This window comes from Amblyomma americanum, chromosome 1 (assembly GCF_052857255.1).
Source record: "Amblyomma americanum isolate KBUSLIRL-KWMA chromosome 1, ASM5285725v1, whole genome shotgun sequence".
NCBI lineage: Eukaryota > Metazoa > Arthropoda > Arachnida > Ixodida > Ixodidae > Amblyomma > Amblyomma americanum.
This window is the reverse complement of record NC_135497.1, coordinates 266,557,394-266,575,690: the sequence shown is the minus strand read 5'-3', so window position 1 is coordinate 266,575,690 and position 18,297 is coordinate 266,557,394. Positions and strand designations below refer to the sequence as shown.

The window sequence follows — 18,297 nt, the reverse complement described above, 5'->3', positions numbered from 1 at the left end:
CGTTCTTCTGCCTCTAAGCGATGGTCCGTTCGTTTCTACATAAAGACCGTTTATGGGCGACGTCCTGTATGCACCAGTGGAAAGACGCAAGCCTAAATTATTGATCGGGCCCAGCCGTTTAAGATACGATGGTCTCGATGAGCCGTACACTCTATATCCATAATCTAAGGTAGAGCGTATTACAGAGCGATAAATTTGCAGAAGACGTCTCCTATCTCCGTGTTTTTGGAAAAGTACTTTGAGCATGCACAGGGATTGAGAGGCTTTCTTTTTTAACGGCTTAATGTGAGGCAGGAAAGTAAGCTTTCTATCAAATGTTATACGTGTAAATTTATGTTCATTTTTCACGGGTAATTATTTCGTTAAAGGAACTATGCAAAGAATTCAAAGTCGCTTGTAAATGTTTTCTCTGTTTAGAAATGGTGCTAATGAGCATTCACACCAAGCATAAGTCTTCAGAACTGAGGCGGAAATTTATTATAAATTTAAAAAAGACGTGTTTTTTAAAATTCGCAGGCCGCTTGGTGTGCTCGTAGTGACCGATTTTGTAACTAAAATCGTGGAAGAAAGACGTCACTGTACTATGACGTCGCCAGGCAACCACACGCTGTCATTCGCTGGAGCCACGGCAGCCACGACGTCACGGGCACACTTCCGGTAACCGTGAAAATCGTCTGCTCGTGCCGCCGCGCGACCCTCTCGGGCAAGCGCGGGCCAGGGCATTGCCTTCGCGCATATGGTTTCAATTTTTCTCTTCCGCCTCCTTCTGTCGGGAGTTCCGGAGCCACTCGCACGGCTCTTGGCGGGCACGCATAGGGCTCGATGCCCATCACGGCCGTGAGAGCGAGCAGTCGCACCTCGAGGTCCGGGTTTATTACTGCTAACTACAACAGACAACAAGCAAAGAAACCCGACGCGCGCCGCAATCCACGAAGGCGAGGAGAGACCGGGGAGATGGCGCCACGCCGCCGACGCTGCTGCTGGGGGGCGAGGAGCGACAACCGGATGTTGCAAAGCGAACGTCATCTGACGACGTATTCAAAGGCGGAGCCCAGTCCCAGACCTGTTTTCTTTATTTTTGTCTGGTGCCCCGCGTGTACGACTTGAGGGGGGAGAGGAGGAGCGTAATTTTTAATCATCTATTTCTTCGTTGTTATTGATGCTAGCTTAAAAATCTTCGCGTTGGGGTGACGAGTGATGAAATGCCTGTCTCTCGTCTGCTTTACGTAATCTCAATTAATTTATTGCATAGTCCCTTTAAGGTGAAGGGTGGGATCTGTATGTATGCCTCGTTTTAATGAGATCAGAAATGCCGCTGATTTCTGGGGGGGGGGAACGGGAAACCATTTTTATCCTCCCATGTTGCCAGTTTTTTTTATTGTTAATTGTATTTGTCTTTTACATGTTCCTACATTGCAGGATGTACAAGCTCTTTGAATGTCGTCTACATAGACTGAGTACATAACAGACCTTAGGATTATTTTCCTAAGGGAGTTCATTTTTGCAACAAAGAAGGTAGTGCTTAATATGCACCCCTGTGGTACTCCATTTTCTTGGATGAAACTCCTCGAAAGGGTTGTACCTAGGCATACATGGAAGGAACGGTTGGATAAGAAATCTTTTAAACAATTCAACATTCTGCCTCGGATGCCAAGCTCGGCAAGGTCACGAAGAATCCCGAACCTCCAGGCCGTGTCGTATGCCCCCTCAAAAAAAAAAAACAGCAAGGCAGTGTTGTTTATCAAAACAGAGCAAAAGGTTGTTTGCTCGTTAGTGCGGTCAGTGGCTTGGCTACTGCAGTGAAATTGAGAATGCGACATCTATTATAGGTGGCAAGACTAAGGACTGGCGGACTTAGGTTTCGCTCTTCAGTCATGGAAAACTCCTCACACACTGCACCTTCTCTGGATCCGGCCGGACACCAGTGGCCAAGACAACACGTCCTAGGTACCTAACCTGTGGTTTCAAGAACTGGCACTTGGCCGGTTTCAGCTTAAGGCCCCACTCGCTAAAGTACTTAACACCTTCACATCGCGCAAGTGGCTCTCAAAGGATTTGCTGTAAATAATGATGTCATCGAAGTACACATGACAAAGCTAAGCTTGCCCAATAGGCCTGCTAGTATGACGTCAGCCGTTCTCTGCCATACTACCGCACTGCCCGAAAGGAGTGTTGAAGGCTGTTTTTCTGTCACGGGTATCCATCTCTATCTGCCAGTATCCACTCGCCATGTCCACCACAGTGAAATACTTCGCTTTCTCAAGCTGCGACAGGGTCTCGTGAATGTTTTGCAATAAATAGGGGTCCACCGCAGTGACCCTATGGTTTCTATAGTCCACCACGAAACGGTAGCTTCCATCAAGTTTCGCTACCAGTAAGGCTGGTGCAACCTACGGTGACAAAATGTTAGATGACGCCGGCCCTAAGCAAGTCTATCTGTGCTTCCATCTCCCTTTTAGCGAAAGGGATCCTATAGGCTCGACGGTAGACAGGAGGAGCGTCCCCAGTGGGTATCTGCTGCTCAATGGCCTGGCAAAGCTCGAGGTTGGTTCTGCTGGTTCGGAATATTGAGCTATTCTCCAAAATCAGACTTTCGATATCGATCCTCGGTGGTTCCCCAATGTGCGAGCGCTCAAACATCCTCAGCAAATTATGCCGTGAATCTCCCGTTTTTTTAGAGTTAATATTTAGAATCAGCTTTTCTACCGTCACGTCTTATCAAATACCTGAGCACCTTGTTTTTCCCGAGGCGTATGTTCTGAAGGGTTAGGTTGGCCACCCTGACAGGGATAGCTTAATCTTCGCGTGTTGTAATGAGGGCGGGCGCTCCCACAAGTCCATTAACCTCCAGTCGAGACACCTCTATCACCACCATCTGTCCGCTTGATACGGGTCACAAAGGCCTACAAGATAGAAGGCACTCACTAATCGCCGGAAGCACCGTAGTCTCGATCAGCGTGACGGGTATGTTCCCTGCGGGCCCACCGCACGCGTGATTCTGTATCGCCGGCCTTTGGGCACCCAGTTATCGATTGGGATATAAGCTCCGCCTACACGAATACCCGAGTACCCTACCCGCCTACCCTGGCTGAACAGCCTGTCGATCCATTGGTCTCTTAAGGAGTCTTGTCTGATGATGCCGGCTACAGAAAGCACGCCACTGTCGTCGCACACAAAAAACTGCTAATGAATACATGGCAGCCAAGTGCCAAAGGCATGCGGTAGACGCTGAACGTGCCTTTGCAGTCTCCGGTGATGCCGATAAGGATTATCTGGCTCTCGCACCTTTAGAACACCTTCTCCTAGTTTGGGTTTATACCTGTCAGTGCGCTGCGCTTTAACAGGCTGACTTTGGAACCTGTGTCCACGAGACACTTCACAGGCTCGGCTGATATCGCCCCTACTGTGGCAACGAACGTTTCGGAGTGTAGCAAAAGCCTCGCTCGTAACGCGCTCCACTTGTCACAGCCAGAGTTTCGTCTGCATCAGGAGGAGGACCCTACATTAGAGGTCTGTCAGAGGAATCTAGGGCAACACTATCCTGGAAAGGGACAGACCGCCCATTCCCTTCATCTAAAGAACGGCGTTCTTTTCCGATCATACCAAGTAGGTCCCAGTCAAGTAATCGAGCAAGCAGTGGTACCGAAGTGCTTGCGCACTCACGTCCTCATGCTGGCGCATGACAGTGCACTCTCCGGCCATCAGGGCATAATAAAAACTACAGCTAGGGTACTCGGTGATTTTTATTGGACTGGGGTTCAGGCTGACATAAAAAAATTGTCATGTCTTGTGATGCGTGCCAACGCTCCGTGCCAAAGGGGAAGCTGAGGATCGCTCCACTGGGCCGAACACCTCTCACTTCTATACCACTCGAGCGAGTGGCGGTCGACATTATCGGGCGTTCATCCCCATCCTCGTTTAAAGGGAAGCGCTACCACCGGAAGGAAAAGAGAACCGTATTTTTTCTATGGACGAACGTTTAGGATCTAAACCGACCATCAGTCGCTCAACTATTAGTTCCAGGCCAAACATTTTAACAGCCGCGTGTTCCGATGGAGCCTCGTGCTCCCGAAGTATTTGTTCCAAGTTGAGCACAGTAAGGGATCCACAAATGTTGGCGCGGATTATTTGAGCCAGCTGTGAATTTGGAGGTGTTACTTTAGGCATAACACCAGCGTGATATTGTGCATAAGGTCTTGAACGCTTTTGCCCACATGCTTTGTTGACTGCTTTGTTCACTTCTATTGTATGTATACTGAGTGTCAAGCGCATGTGCGGTGAACCGTGGACCAGCGTGACCCAGCGGGTGGCGCGTGCTGTATGTGTGTGGTGTGTCTTGTGGGGTGTGCCTTTTGCGGTTAAATGTCTCCAGCTTGTCAGCGACCTCATCAGCCATCAAGAGTGCGCCGCCGTTCCTATAAAGTTTCTTTTCCCTGGAAAATACTATTCGCGAAGGGGGGGGGGGGGGGGGGGCGGTGGCTTTTCTGTAAGGCACCGGCGCCACACTGCGGCTGGCGAAGACGCTCATGACGAGAAGAAGAGAAGTGAGACGTGGCTTAGAGTTAGAGCGCGTGCTGGGGCAGAACAGGAGGATTGCAGTCGGCAACGAACGTGGACTCTAGCTGCTGGCTCCCCGAGCTCCCAGGCTTGGGCCTCCGCTGCAGAAGTCCCGGCTGCCAGACCTAGACAGGCTGCCGTCGACAGCCTGAGCCACCAGACCCAGGCGCCGGTGCTTCCTGCTTTTCACGTGGCCGGCAGCCTCTGAAAGCGGGCCGCCTCCATAGCCCCGCTGCTTCCCCGGGCTACCTGACCTGGGGGCCGCGCCTGCGTTCCACAGGTGAGGCGAATTCCTACGGCAGTGCTGACGCCTGCCGTGGAGACCGCCATCCATTCTCCACCACCGCCATCCATGCGACGCTTCTATCAGGGCATTGACCGGAGCCTACTGACTGCACTCCCCACGCCACACCGCCTCTCTTGAAGCACCATCTACCAAGCTCATACTTTCGCTGAACATTGAACGCTGAGTGAACCTTTCCTTTTTTCCTCAAGCTCTTCTTTGTCTTATGCGAGTGTTGTTTTTGTTTGTTTGCTTTCCTGTTCATGTGTTCGTGAATCCTTTCCTCTCAAGGCTTAAGTTTTTTTTTTTCCACATGCCGCCTGGTCTATTTCTTCAACCAATTTCATCTACCGTTAAACGTGCGGTAATCTGAACCTGCAGTCTTTCCCCTCCTAATCACGAAAGCAATTAAGGAATTGGGAGAGAGGTTGTTCATTTAGGATCTTGTGTCTTGCACTTTTCTTCGACGTGTCCTCGCCATCAACGTCCCCCATGGTCTCCACATCGAGTCTCTTCAAACGGTTCGCGAAAGAGAGTGAATCTTCATTAAGGTTCTGGTGCGCGTTCAAGAACTTTACAACTTTCATGCTCACCGGTTCGTTGTCGAAACGCTTCAATGCAAGCGCTTTGAAAGATTTGTATGTGAACACGCTATCCACTTCCTCATCCCTCCATGCGAAATCCTGAGCCACCGCGACCATTTTGCACCACTCCATCCCAATCGTTTGTTTTTCCTGTCATCCTCCCATGTTCACCACCTGTTCAAAAATTTGCAGAAAGTCTCTGATTTTGGGACCAGTGTCATCCCCTATGAACGTCGGAATCATACTGCCCCGCATTAGTGCACTAGCTCTTAACATTCCGTCATAAGAATTCTGTGATTGCGATAGCGACATGTTGGCCCTTACTCCTTGGATGCAAGGGTGAATGTCTCGCGCCACAACTTCAGCAAAATGCCACCGCTGCCACCACCTGTGATGTTCCCGCCTGTCGGGGGTCGGTCACACAATCTACGAGTCTTGCTAAAGCGAGGAGAATTGAGCCAACAAGGCGATAACCCGGCAAAACATTATTTATTCTTCCCTGCCTGAAGGCGAAACTGGTGGTTCGCTCACCGCTGGCTTTTAGAAGTCCTGGCTGTCGGTCCGGCAGGTTGGGGCTTCACTCCGCTCGTCTTGCATCAGCGGGCCGCGGCTGCTTCGGCTCTCCCGTGGTCTGCATCTCTTCCCGGCGTCTCGGCTGGCAGTGCTGTGATGGGTCAAGGCCTCAGGATTCTTGGGCGTCTCAGCTGGCGGTCAGTTTGCTACGGTCCCCGAGGTCCGGCTTCGCTGACTGTAGACCGGCGCGATCTTGCATCCGTTCGCCTCATCCATGTCTGCTCGAAGTTTTTTCCGTTGTCCCTTCTGCCTCCGCCGCGTTTCTCCTGGAATTTCCTTTCTCATTCTCGGGTAATCCTCGCCCAATGGTTTTCTGCCGTCGCTGCTCATGCAGCTGACCAAGGGCACCCGCCAAATTCCTAGGAACCCGTGGCTGTTACGACGGGAAAGCCGATGGCCTCGTTGGGGATGTGTCGAAGGGGGTCAGGTGTCCCTCGGAGGGCAACGCTTCCCTGGGGTCAGTGTCTCGCTTCCTCTACCGGCAGCCCGTCTGGCGCCAGCTACCCGCCTCCCCCGCCACCTCGATCCGTTACGCCATCTGTCGTGCCCGCTGCCAGTAAGGCCATCTGTCGGCCTGCACACAAAGAGTACAAACGTGACCGCCTAGAACGATAAATTTGACGACAGGCAAAGTATCTTTGGCAGTAGCCGGTGGAGTGAGTTCTTTTCAGCAATGCCTGGGCCTCCCGTATGCAGCCCTTCGCACCCAGTAGATATAGCAAGGCAGCTCATAATAAAGGAATGGTGGAATGCTCAGGAGTGACAGCCAGCAAGAGGGAGTACATGGGCAGTGGCCGAGACAGCGGCTAAAATAAAGGTGTTTGAGAGCCTGCAGTAATGTGCCTACACTTTGAACACAGCTAAGAGGTGCCAGTCAGTCCCACCCTGAAATAAGAAGAGCGACACAATGCAAGTGTAGCTGCAGTAGGCTGCAAATTCAAATTCATATTCCAGCTCAGCAAGCACAGGAACAAGAGTTGCAGTCTGATCAGTGCTACGCCTGCATTACCTTTACTAAAATGCATGTGTGCTGTGCCGAGTTCTGTTGTCATGCATACACAGCAAGTGGTGTCAATAAACAAACCCTTATAGACTCGTTATGTTGCATCATTATAAGCACTCACATGGTAACAATGGTCTATCTACATTATCTACTTGGTCTTCTGTTTTCGTCTTCTCAGCACGAGCGTCTGCGTATTATTTTTAGCATCCTCTTTTCAGTAATGTGCCATATTCCGTGCGAGGTCAAGCAGGGCGGATATAACAAACAGTTGAGTTGGAATGAGCACAGGCATTTAATGCATACACTAAGACAACCAAGCATACTAACAAAACAACTGTTCCACACAAACAGAACAAACATGGACACTATAAGCATATGTCAGAGTGGACAAGAGCACGCATGAGGGAGGGAGGCCGCTAACTTGTGATCAAATGCTTGGGTGGCTTATATGTCCGTGCAACACCCGCACATTCATCAGGTGTACATCACTACGTACCAAACCACAGGCCAGATCTCTTAGAACAATTGGTCCAAGCATGACATCAAACTTTGTTGAGTGAACAAAGATATGAAGAAATGAGCACTAAGGCATTTTCTTTCTTACTGTACTATGCAGCCTACGGAAAACTCACTTGATATGCCAGTGCTGTCAAAGTTGTTTCTACGAGATTCTATCAATATTAATCACAGACAAGCCTATGCGGCTACAGACCTCTCCCCAGAGTGGCATTTTTATTGGTGATGTGCTAAGGCTTGCCTCCCTTCTAGTGCTTTGTTACCTAGGCATGTCTCTTCAAGACAGATTTGAAACTGCTTCCTAATGAGTATTATAACGTTCATGGTTAGTTTCAGAGCTTTGTTTCCTGCTCGTGTGCAAGTTCTGCAACACGCAATATTCTAGAACGCTTTGTACGGATGAAATGTCTTTTCTTGAGCACTAACACAAAACAGAAGAGTGACGAAGTACATCGCTTGATTTCGTGCTCGCTGAACACCATTTCATGTTTGGCCACCATAAAAGTAAAGGTCATTGCCATGCATCACTATTCGCAGGGTGCCAGACATATGTGATAAAGGGGTCAGCATACAGCAAAGCGACAATTACCCCAGATTAAAGGGGAGGGAGCCTGAACCCTGTGTAGCTTGGCGAGGGGAAGTGGCGACGAATCCGGGCGACGACGGCCCGTTTCAAATGCTGCGACTGGACCGAAAATATCCGCTGTAGTCGGTGAGACCGCAGTGCGATTTTCGGTCACTGCTTTCACATGCGACACCGACACAACGAATTCGCTCGGAAGAACCGGCAAGGTTCCTTGGTGTTTGCATAGGCAACGTATTATTAAACGCGACAGAAACATCCCACAGAATGTGTTGATGATTTTATGGCCAGCGTATTTTTAGATGCAAGGCATTATTCCGTATGTTTTGATTAGGATAAAAAGTTTTGCTTCCACCGCGGTAACAGTTCCCACGTGACTGCACGTCGCACGCAGTCTCGGCGCTCCCCAATGGTTAGTCACAAAGCGAACACACCGACGCTGCGAGTGAATTCCAACCGGACGGAGCTCGATCGCAAGCCGTCTGCGACTAGACCGACGGCCCTCCCCAGTCGCAGAACGACAGAGTTCGCAGTGTCGCAGGCGAAAATCGCATGCATGTGAAACGGGCCGCAGGCGGGTAGCAGTACCCTGTTGCCTCTTCCCAGCCTGCCCCAAATCCAGTTGGTGATGAAGAGGCGGTACGCGACGAAGCGGTTTTGCCTGAAAATAACAAGCGTTGCAGCGAGCCACAAATACGCGCACCTGCCATGCGACGCTTCTGCACGGAGTTGACCTTTGTGAAGCTCTGCCTACTTGCTCACATCGTCGCCATGCCTAGCGTTCTCTTCGTTTTCCTCCGCCAGAGCTATGTAGTACGCAGCCCGCAGTAGTACTTGCGGCGGACAGCATACGCTCTCGAAGGCGAGGTGGTCGGTGATGCAGCCGTCGCCCTGTTCATTCACCACCTGTGGCACACTGCGGCAACAAAGCTGCTCGTCGTCCGTCGGCAGGCTCATGAAAGAGGCAAAATTATGTGCCTTGGCGCGCAAACTAGAAGTCCGCTCTTCACGGAACGCACCATGGGACGCTGTCGTATTCGCTGCCACGCGTATGGCTCGAAACCCATCGCGGCGGTGGCCGGGACCGGCGCAGGTCGGAAAGCCCAGCCAAATAGTTATTCCGACCTCATAATAACAAAAGCGTTATTTTCACTCATGGATAATGATTTGGCTTGGCGTCATTTAGGATTTGTGGATCACGGTCGTGCGTGCGTTTTGCATCACTTGCTTGTTTGATCGGTCTCGTGCGGCACATTCGTTGTGAAAGGACGCTTGTGTGCTTGCGTGGTTTGTGTGCTCGCACTTGTGTAGTGCCTGTGCCTTCGAAGGCGCTCCAGCAAAATGAAAGTTTTTTCGAAGCTTTCTCAGGAAAATTTTGTCGTAATTAATTGACCGTATGAAAATACGCTTTCATTTCGCGTAATTTATGGGTTGATCGAGTGGGCATATGTGCTCTCATCCGTTCCGAGCTTTCATCCTGATTTGCGCAGAGTATAGGCAAGTTAGTAATGTGAATTCTTTACAACGTGATCAGACACGGTGGTTCTGCAGTCCCCGAGGCATTCGTCGGTCGAAGCGAGCAGCGGTCCCATACGTACAGGGTCGTCCACCGTGAACACGCGAGTGCGTGGCTGTACTCTGGAGGGCCACTGCATCCGACACGGCCACTCATCGCAGTCGAGTGGCGCAGAAGTTGAACCTGGGCGTGGCGCTTGGCGTCATCTGCCACTTCGCTTCGATGCGCGGCCGTGTCGGACGCAGTGGCCCTCCAGAGAGCGCAACCATGCGCTCGCGTTACGACAAGAGAAGAAGGCTGCTAGTGGCACGTCGACAGGACCAGATGGTATTCCGATTACGTTAATAGAGAATGTAGGACCAAAATCCAAGCAAACATTAATAGAGGTAGTGAACAAAATGATAGTGGATGGCAAAGCCCGCAATGAATGGCAATCAAGTAGAATGAACATGATTATAAGGGAAAGGGGGACAAAGCTGACATAAGCAAATACCGTCCCATAACACTGAAGTGTGTGGTTTGTAGGGTGGTGATACAGATAATAAAGGACAGACTGCAGGCTTGGGTGGAGAACAGGGGTGGGGGGGGGGGGTTGCTAGGGGAGCAACAAAATGGGTTCCGGAAACAGAGGAGGTTGGAGCTAGGACAATGTGTTTTCATTGACGCAGTATATGGAGATTGCTGAAAAGGAACAGAGGCCCCTATGGCTAGCATTTCTGGATATCAGGCGAGCCTATGGCAACGTTATTCAAGAGGATTTGGGAGGCATACTGGGCACATTGTATGTGAAAGATGGAGTAATCAATATTTTAAAAGGTATATAAAGGTGACAGAGTGCTTATAAAATCTTTAAAAAATTTATGTCGGGGCCTATAGACACACAGCGGGGGCTTAAGCAAGGATGTCCTCTGTATCCTGTGTTGTTCATGTTGTACCTGCAAGGGTTAGAGACCAAACTAGAGAGGAGCGGACTAGGCTTCAACCCTTCTTTTTTAAAGCAAGGAGAATGAATTAAACAGTCATTACCAAGACTAATGTACGCGGATTATGTAGTGCTAATGACAGACAATAAGGAAGATTTGCAGAAGTTGATTACCATCCGTGGTACAGAGGGAGATTACCTTTGAAGTTTAGTAAGGAAAAATATGCTGTCATAATATTTAATGATAAGGGCGGCCAGCATAGAATACAAGAGTTCACACTAGAAGTCGTGGATCAGTACAAGTATATTGGAATGTAGGTAAATAACGGTGAATAAAAGGGTGATGGAAAGGGGAATGAATAAAGCTAGTAGGAATGCAGCTGCCATGAAAAATAGGGCACTGGAATTAAAGTAGGTATGAAGTGGTAAGAGGGATCTGGAAAGGGGTAATGGTTTCTAGTCTGACTTTCAGCAATGCGGTCCTGTACACGAGACCAGATGTTCAAGCAAGGTTAGAAATCAAACAACGCGGCGTAGGGAGGCTAGCTTTGGGAGCACATGGCAATACACCAAATCAGGGGCTACAGGTTTATATGGGATGGGCGTCGTACAAGAGCAGAGAAGCTAGCAGTAAGGTGGCATTTCAGGAGTGATTGAGAAAAATGGGGGGAAAAGCGGTGGGCTAGGAAAGTTTTCAGATATGTATACTTAAGAAACGTGTAGACACGAAATGGAGAAAGCGAACCAGAAAATTAACAAGCAAATATCTGAACAGCAGTAGGGGGGCAAATCAGCGATTATCAGTAAATAAACAGGTTAAAGAAATAGAGAGCTCTCTGGAAAACAGGGGTGCTGACGAAATCGTCAAAGAAAATATCTATGATAATTGTAGGGGAAGCTCTTTGTTGTTGGAGAACAGGACGGGAGTTTTGCAGACTAAGACATGTAGAGTCAAGTACCACGAGATAAAAATGTTGTGCATTGCGTGCGGAGAGGAGGAGTAAATGGCTGAACACTTGATACTTCTCTGTAAAGGCTTCACCCTGCAGTGGTAAGCAGCGGGGCTGATTTTTTCAAAGCATTGGGGTTTAAGGACAGTGAAGGAAAATTAGATTTTAAGCGGATAGAAGCAACCAAGTGAAGGTTATCTGATTGGTGGCTAAAATCAAGACAAGAGTAAAATTTCATAACTGATGGCTAGGTGGCTTGAACCACCGCACGACTTAAAGAGTTCTGCCTTATCTATCCATCCATTCATTGTATTCATACTAAAGGTGGACGGCCCTGTACGTTGTAGATATAAGCGAAAGGCACAAATCTTCGAAAGGCACTAGGTGAATATTGCTCACGTGCTAACTATTAAATTGCACGGGGATCTTCAAATGTTAAAGATGCCCTGCCTCATTCGAAGTTCCTGGAATCGTTTACAAGATACCCTGCGACGATTGTCTCAGTCTACATCAGGAAGACACGAAATCTACCAAGGGGGCTAAGAGCACTGCTATGATTTCGGCAGGAATCAAACAGCCTCAAGTGCTGTGGCAGAACATGCGCAAACAGGGCGTGAAATTTCTTGCGATAATGTGGAGATTGTTGCCGCTGAAAGAAATTCGTAAGCGTGGCTGGACCTGGAATCCTTAATACTACAGACCATACTGAATACACTCAACAGAACAAAGAGAAGCCTTCGCCAGGCCTAAGCAAAGTCATTGCGCCGATTAGTTAAAGCTACACAAGCTTCTTCTTTCATGATCGGTCCTTCATTGCGAACAAGAAACCTGTAAGGGTTCCGAAATTTAAATAAACGCGTTTGGCATGGTCAGTGACCCAAGTTTCATTCTTCCTTTAATGCAAAGTGGGAACTCCACGACCGACAAAGGGTGCCCTATACACCTAAGCTAACAGCAGTTGTGCCCTGCTCTCACAATATATTCCACAACTGACGTCAAAAAGCAGGTTCGCCAGCAGGTTCGGAATCCATTTTGTACTACTTCTCTTAAGCTGTCCTGCCTGAATCCACGCATTTTTTGTGTTGGCAGAAAGCACTGGTGGCAGAAAAACACCCTAGACAATTGGTGTACTACAGTGGTGTTCTGTGGGGATATTTCTGGCAGTAGGTCATGCTAGATGGCATTTCAGTGGAGTATACCCCCCCTTTAAAGCACATCCACTTGCCTGTGAGACTGAACGTCTTTTAAGAGATTAGGATACTGGGTATAATAGCGTAATAATATGAGCAGGAAATAAATTGTCAGTAAAGATTTGTAAGGGGCTAGTTGGTCGTGCATACTGAGACTGGGGAGGGCTAGATTCTAGAGAAGGGAACAACACCACATAGGAAGACCACGAGACAAGAGTGCTCAGTCTCATTATGAAATAAATTTGTTTGTTGCAGCTTATTTATTATATATTCATTCCTTGTTTGTGTGTCTTAGCTGCTCAGACTGATATGCTTTCTTCAGATCTAAGCCAACTTTCTCAATAACAAGTCACATTGTAAGAAATGCATATAAGCATAATTGTGACGGCATGTTTCGCTTTGCCATAAGTGTCACAAAAATACTCAAAATTGGCAAATTCATATTGGTTGGCATCAAGTAAAAGCTTTTATTCATTTTAAAAAATCTTACTACTGTGTTGATATTTATGTATGGTACTTGCTATGGGAATGAGGTCCTCGACATGCGCATGGCCAGCCACAATTTCATGGCAATTTGTACACTCACTTTTTGCTTCTGTTAAGGTTTGTTGAAGTGCTGTTAAAAGAGCTGGGATCACGTCTTGGGACCAGCTTAACGGGAACCAATGGAACTTACAGAAGCACAATGCATCCTTCAACTGGGGCCATTTGATTTTCCAGCTTAATGATTTTTTTATTCTTGGATAGTTGTAGTGCAGCTCTTGCTCTCCTATTATTATGAGTGGTAGACACCTTTGACGATGCCCTAAAATCTCAACCTGACAATTCAGAGGTATGATCATGTTATCCGTAAAGTGTTTCAAACTGTACTTATAAATATTACAAGTTTTGAGAAAAATTTTATCTGTCTTTGGCATTGGCAAAGCAGCAAAGACTAATATTAAACATGGATCAAAGTAATATTTTACCGCACAATTTAAAATTGTCCACAATTCTTGCTGAAATTTCGAAGAGATATTAGGATGCCAAAATGTTTTAAACATTACAAATGTCCTTTGACATTACAAATGACCTATGTCCCACATTACAGTTTAATCCCTCCTGTATCTTTCTGCTTGATTAAAATTCCATTTCTTTCATTGAAAATGAAATGGGTCCTATATTGCTACAGCACTTACTTGAAGGAGCTTTAAACCTATTTTTTTCTGCGGTCGAGAAGATATGATATCAGGTAGTTAAGGTGAAACATAATGTGCCTTTACTGGGTAATTGCCATCTGGGTTTACGTACACGCAAGAGAAACATCCTAATTTTGAGAATTTGACATAGTTGCAGCTCATATGAACCAAGATCACCCAGTCTCAACCAAGAACCTGTTGGCCACAGTTTCAAAGAATCATAGTTGTTTGCTAATATGTGATGGCACACCTTCCCTTCCAAAGCATTGTTAGTGCTGGAACTAAGTGAAACTATAATCAAAACTGAGGTGCACCTCAAACATAACGGCAGATAGTTCCAGTCAGCGACTTAATAGAAACTGAATGCTTCTGTCTTGAATCAACAGTACGTCAACTTCATAAGCATGGCAAATTTCCAATGGTCTGCACTATGGAAACCACAGGATTCTATGTGGTCTCAGCTCGGATATGACATATTAAACTGTCTACATTTTCAGTTGGTACTAGTCAAAAGCCTGCAAGCATGCATTGCAGCAGTGTTAAGGCTTCTGCTGTAATCTTTCTGTGCGAGATGTGTCCTAGTTTTGATTAGTTCTTCTTTTATAAGGAATAGCTATTAAAGAGATCTCCTTTGACATCGGCTGGACACCGGCTGAACTTGGAAAAACAGTAACAGGGAATAAAGTGTATATATGCTTTAGTGCCCGTGGCGGGAACTGCTAGAGGAGATAGCTGGCTACGCACTTGTAGGCGTGGCTGCAAGCCCTTCTGGCCCATGCAGTTTCGCCCATTTTGGCATTGTAAGCTCATTGGGCTGCAGGCACAACGAAAATCATATTTTGAAAAATCTAAAAACTGATGCGGATATTATGGTCAGCTATAATTAACCTTTCAAGAAATAAGCCACATTACTGTAATTGGTAAAAAATTTAATCATGTGTTAGATAACCAGCGTTCTGGTTAAATAAAACATATTAGTTTATCTTGAAGCACTCTTTTACCACAAAAAATCTAAAAATTATCACGTCTTCGAAGAAACACACTGTGGACACTCAATTTTTGAGTGATTATAGCATGTAGAAGGTAAATTAGGCACGGCATATATACATCTTGCAACTGAAGACTCTCACATGCACCTGCTGAATGGCATTTATTTTCTTGTTTTGTGCAATACATGTCTTACTTATTTTCTTCTTCCGTAACTACTACATATTTCACACAGCAAAAAAACTAGTTCAGCTGCAATTGCGAGTGCACATACTGGGATGTATTTCTCTAGTTATTATTATACTCTGCTGCAAGTGATCAACTTGCATCAGCTCGTCCTGTTACCGATTCTTCTGGCCGAAAACCTTAGCTGCAGCCATGGAATCAGCATTCTTGGGCATGTGTGACATCTGTGGTCATATCATCCAGGTGGTGATGTACGTGATTTGTGTGCATCTGGGAGAGGCTGGCCCTATGGGCTATGTGCACCTGATATCTAAATATAATATTTTTTATATGCTAAAGTGCTGAATCATATAGATAGATTTTGGTATTCCAAATATGATTAAATCTCATTAGATATACAGCAAAACATTACTTATTTTATTTAAAGTTCCAAAGGCAATATGAAGTTCAATTTTAGGGCTGCATGTACAACCTAAGGTGAGAATTGAGTGTGCACTTGTGTTCATATATAATTGTTAAATGCACCAAAGCGTTGAAAGCTACAGAGCATTACCGCCGCGTTTTTTACGGGACCACGAAAAGAAAAAAAAACAACAGCCAGGAAACGCCGTAGCCGAATGTTTAGCGTGAAAAAAAATGTGCAGCGTTGCCTGCAGTTTTTTATTATACTGACATACGCACCATATGTTTCTCTGGAATTAGCAAGGCTGTGTGGTTCTCAAGATCGTTCTGCATGCGCAAAGCTTCAGAAACGAACTGCGATGAGTCTCGGTTATCCTGAGCAGCTGTGTGTGGAAGGGATTTAGCAGTGAAGAGAGAGCATGCCTACAGCGTGCGAAGATGTGGCACGCGTGGGCTGCTTCGCTGTTATCGCGGTGGTCGCATTAATCCCCTAGAATCATCGCCTTTCGGAATCTAGAAATTGTGCATTTTAAGGTGGAGGTGACAAGAATAAAGCGGATGGCAGACACAAAATTGTCGGAGCCAACCGACGCAGCCGCATTTCGCACAGCGCTGCTTGTGCCGTCTGCCGCGGCAAAGTTTCCTTTTTGTGCTTTGGGTCGTTCGCGCTAGCGCCGCAGCTGCGATGTAACTTTGCCAACAGGCGCACAAAAATCACTGTCTGTGTGTTGGCGTTGGCCTGGGTGCTTCCTTCCAGAAGTCGCCGAAAACAGCGGCGACCAAGCGCCTATATAGAGTACGTACGTGTATGGTCTCGCTTTTTCAGGCCGGCGTCACCATTACGCGCGCATTGAACAAATTCCGGGACGGTGTAAACGACCATCGTGAGATGACTTTCTCGCCGTGCGACAAGGGAATTATGCAACATTGCACGATGTAACAGATATAGGCGATCCAATTTAGGTTGCAGGGGTTTCTGTGCCAGCTGAACTACCTGGCTCATATGAAGAAAAAAAAAACGTAGCACCGGGAAAAATGCAGCAACCGCGGACGTAACAGCGGGATTCTACTGGATGTTTCTTTTGCAAAGGGAAAAATCAATCCTGCCTCTTTTCATTGCGAGGGCTAAAAGCGCCATCTGCGGAATTTTATCTCGTATCGATATCGCCGTTTCGCTGTGCCGTATGCAAGAACCATGATCTGTGCGTTTTGTGGTAAAACCTTTTATGCGCGATCCTTCCTCAAACACACGCTCACACAGTGAACTCTCGTTGTTTAGTGCTCGCTTTTATATAGCTAAAACTTTCGGTCAATCTATTGGAACTGAATTAAGAGCGCCAAGATAGTGGTCGCGTGTGTGCGGCGGTAGTTTTGTAGCCGTGCTCCATTTTAGCAGTCTTATATATAAATTTGTCGCTATAATAAACTTTTGAGATTTGCGACAAGTTTTTCGAAGATGAAGACAATATATTCAAGGGCCATTACATTTAGGGACAAATTGTGCGCGCGCCATGGATGGGAAATATATATATGCCCACGTACCAATGGTCAAGCATTCGACGTCTCGATACTTCAAGCTATTAAGCGACCGAAAATTTGTTCAAACTATGCTGATTAGAAACGAAGGGTAAGGGGACCAAAAAATAGTTTTTTTTATGCTGAGTTCGGAATAAAGAGAGCCCGACCAGAGGTGTTGGTACTGGTATTTTCATTCTTATGCGACCGCTCATCAGTACTGACAGCATTAATAGCGGCGCCTCATAAATTCCACTCGAACGGCCCTGCATACGCTAAAATAAACTGGTCCCACGTCGTGACAGCAACAGGAGTGCAGCTGGGGAGAGAAACTGCACTTCGAAATCACCGTGTGACAGGGGTAGTAGACGAGTGGTTCTCCACGATGGCCGCATGCAGCACGCTGCATTACCATGCTTCATCGGTCAGGACAGGTAAGCTGTACGGCCGTTGCGTACGCTTATATTATTACCGGCAGCTTTGTTGCACTGAAATACGCGATTTTGACGGGAGTGAAGTGCCAGTTTGTAAATACCGCAGGTTTGAATTAAGCAATTTCCCTGCCCGTGTACAATACGTACCTTACATACCCCGCTGGCAATAATCGTCTTCAGCAGCTGAGATAGAAGAAGAAAAAATTAATCTGACATTACAGGTGATGCGAATTCACTCAGGCCCCTGTTCTGCTTGAGAAAAGATAGGTCACGACAATAAGAAAAGTCTATAAATCAAATTTAGCAAATATTTAGGGCCTTTTGCTAGCAGTTAAAGCCTGATATTACCCAGTTTGTGCACCCGAAGCATAAATCATGAAAACCAGGTTAAACCCAATTCCTGCTCAAAAAGTGCCTTCAAGAGAAATGTAGTTTTCCAGTGCAACAGGCTGAAGCTACCACATAGAAACTGGAATATGTCTTGCACCTCAAGGCAATGAATAAACTGGTCACGTGATGGTTTCCATGTCATATTGCATGGCATGAATTACAGTGGAAAACATCGTTTTCTTTATTCTCTTTTACAGTGCAGTTGCGGCTAATACCAATTTCACAAACTGCCAACAAGAGCCCAGTGCTACAGAATCCGCCTCGTTTGCAGAGAGTTTCAATCCCAGTAGCACTGCTAGGACAGTTACCTTGCCTTTGTAAGATACCTACAAAGAACATTCAATTCAAAGGACCTCAATTACAATGTTCAGCAAGGGCTTCCCTAGCACTGTCAATGCTCAAGTGCTGAATGAGGTTGTGGTATGGGTACACGCATCCCACTCAGTGATGATGCAATTAGAAAAGGCACTACCCACCTGTAAAAGAGTTGAAACTGGCCCCTCCTATGCATTAAAAGTAGACACGAGC

General features: G+C 46.9%; 1 protein-coding gene across 1 annotated transcript in view; it reads right to left on the bottom strand.

Annotated features, from left to right (window-relative positions):
• The window catches only part of LOC144117451 (uncharacterized), a 43,361-nt gene extending 39,659 nt beyond the window's left edge, over nucleotides 1-3,702 (bottom strand). Inside the window, exon 1 of the mRNA XM_077651239.1 lies at nucleotides 3,664-3,702. Coding sequence (XP_077507365.1) covers nucleotides 3,664-3,702 — 39 coding nt within the window. The remainder of the gene's footprint in view (nucleotides 1-3,663) is intronic.
• Between the last annotated feature and the right edge of the window lie 14,595 nt (nucleotides 3,703-18,297).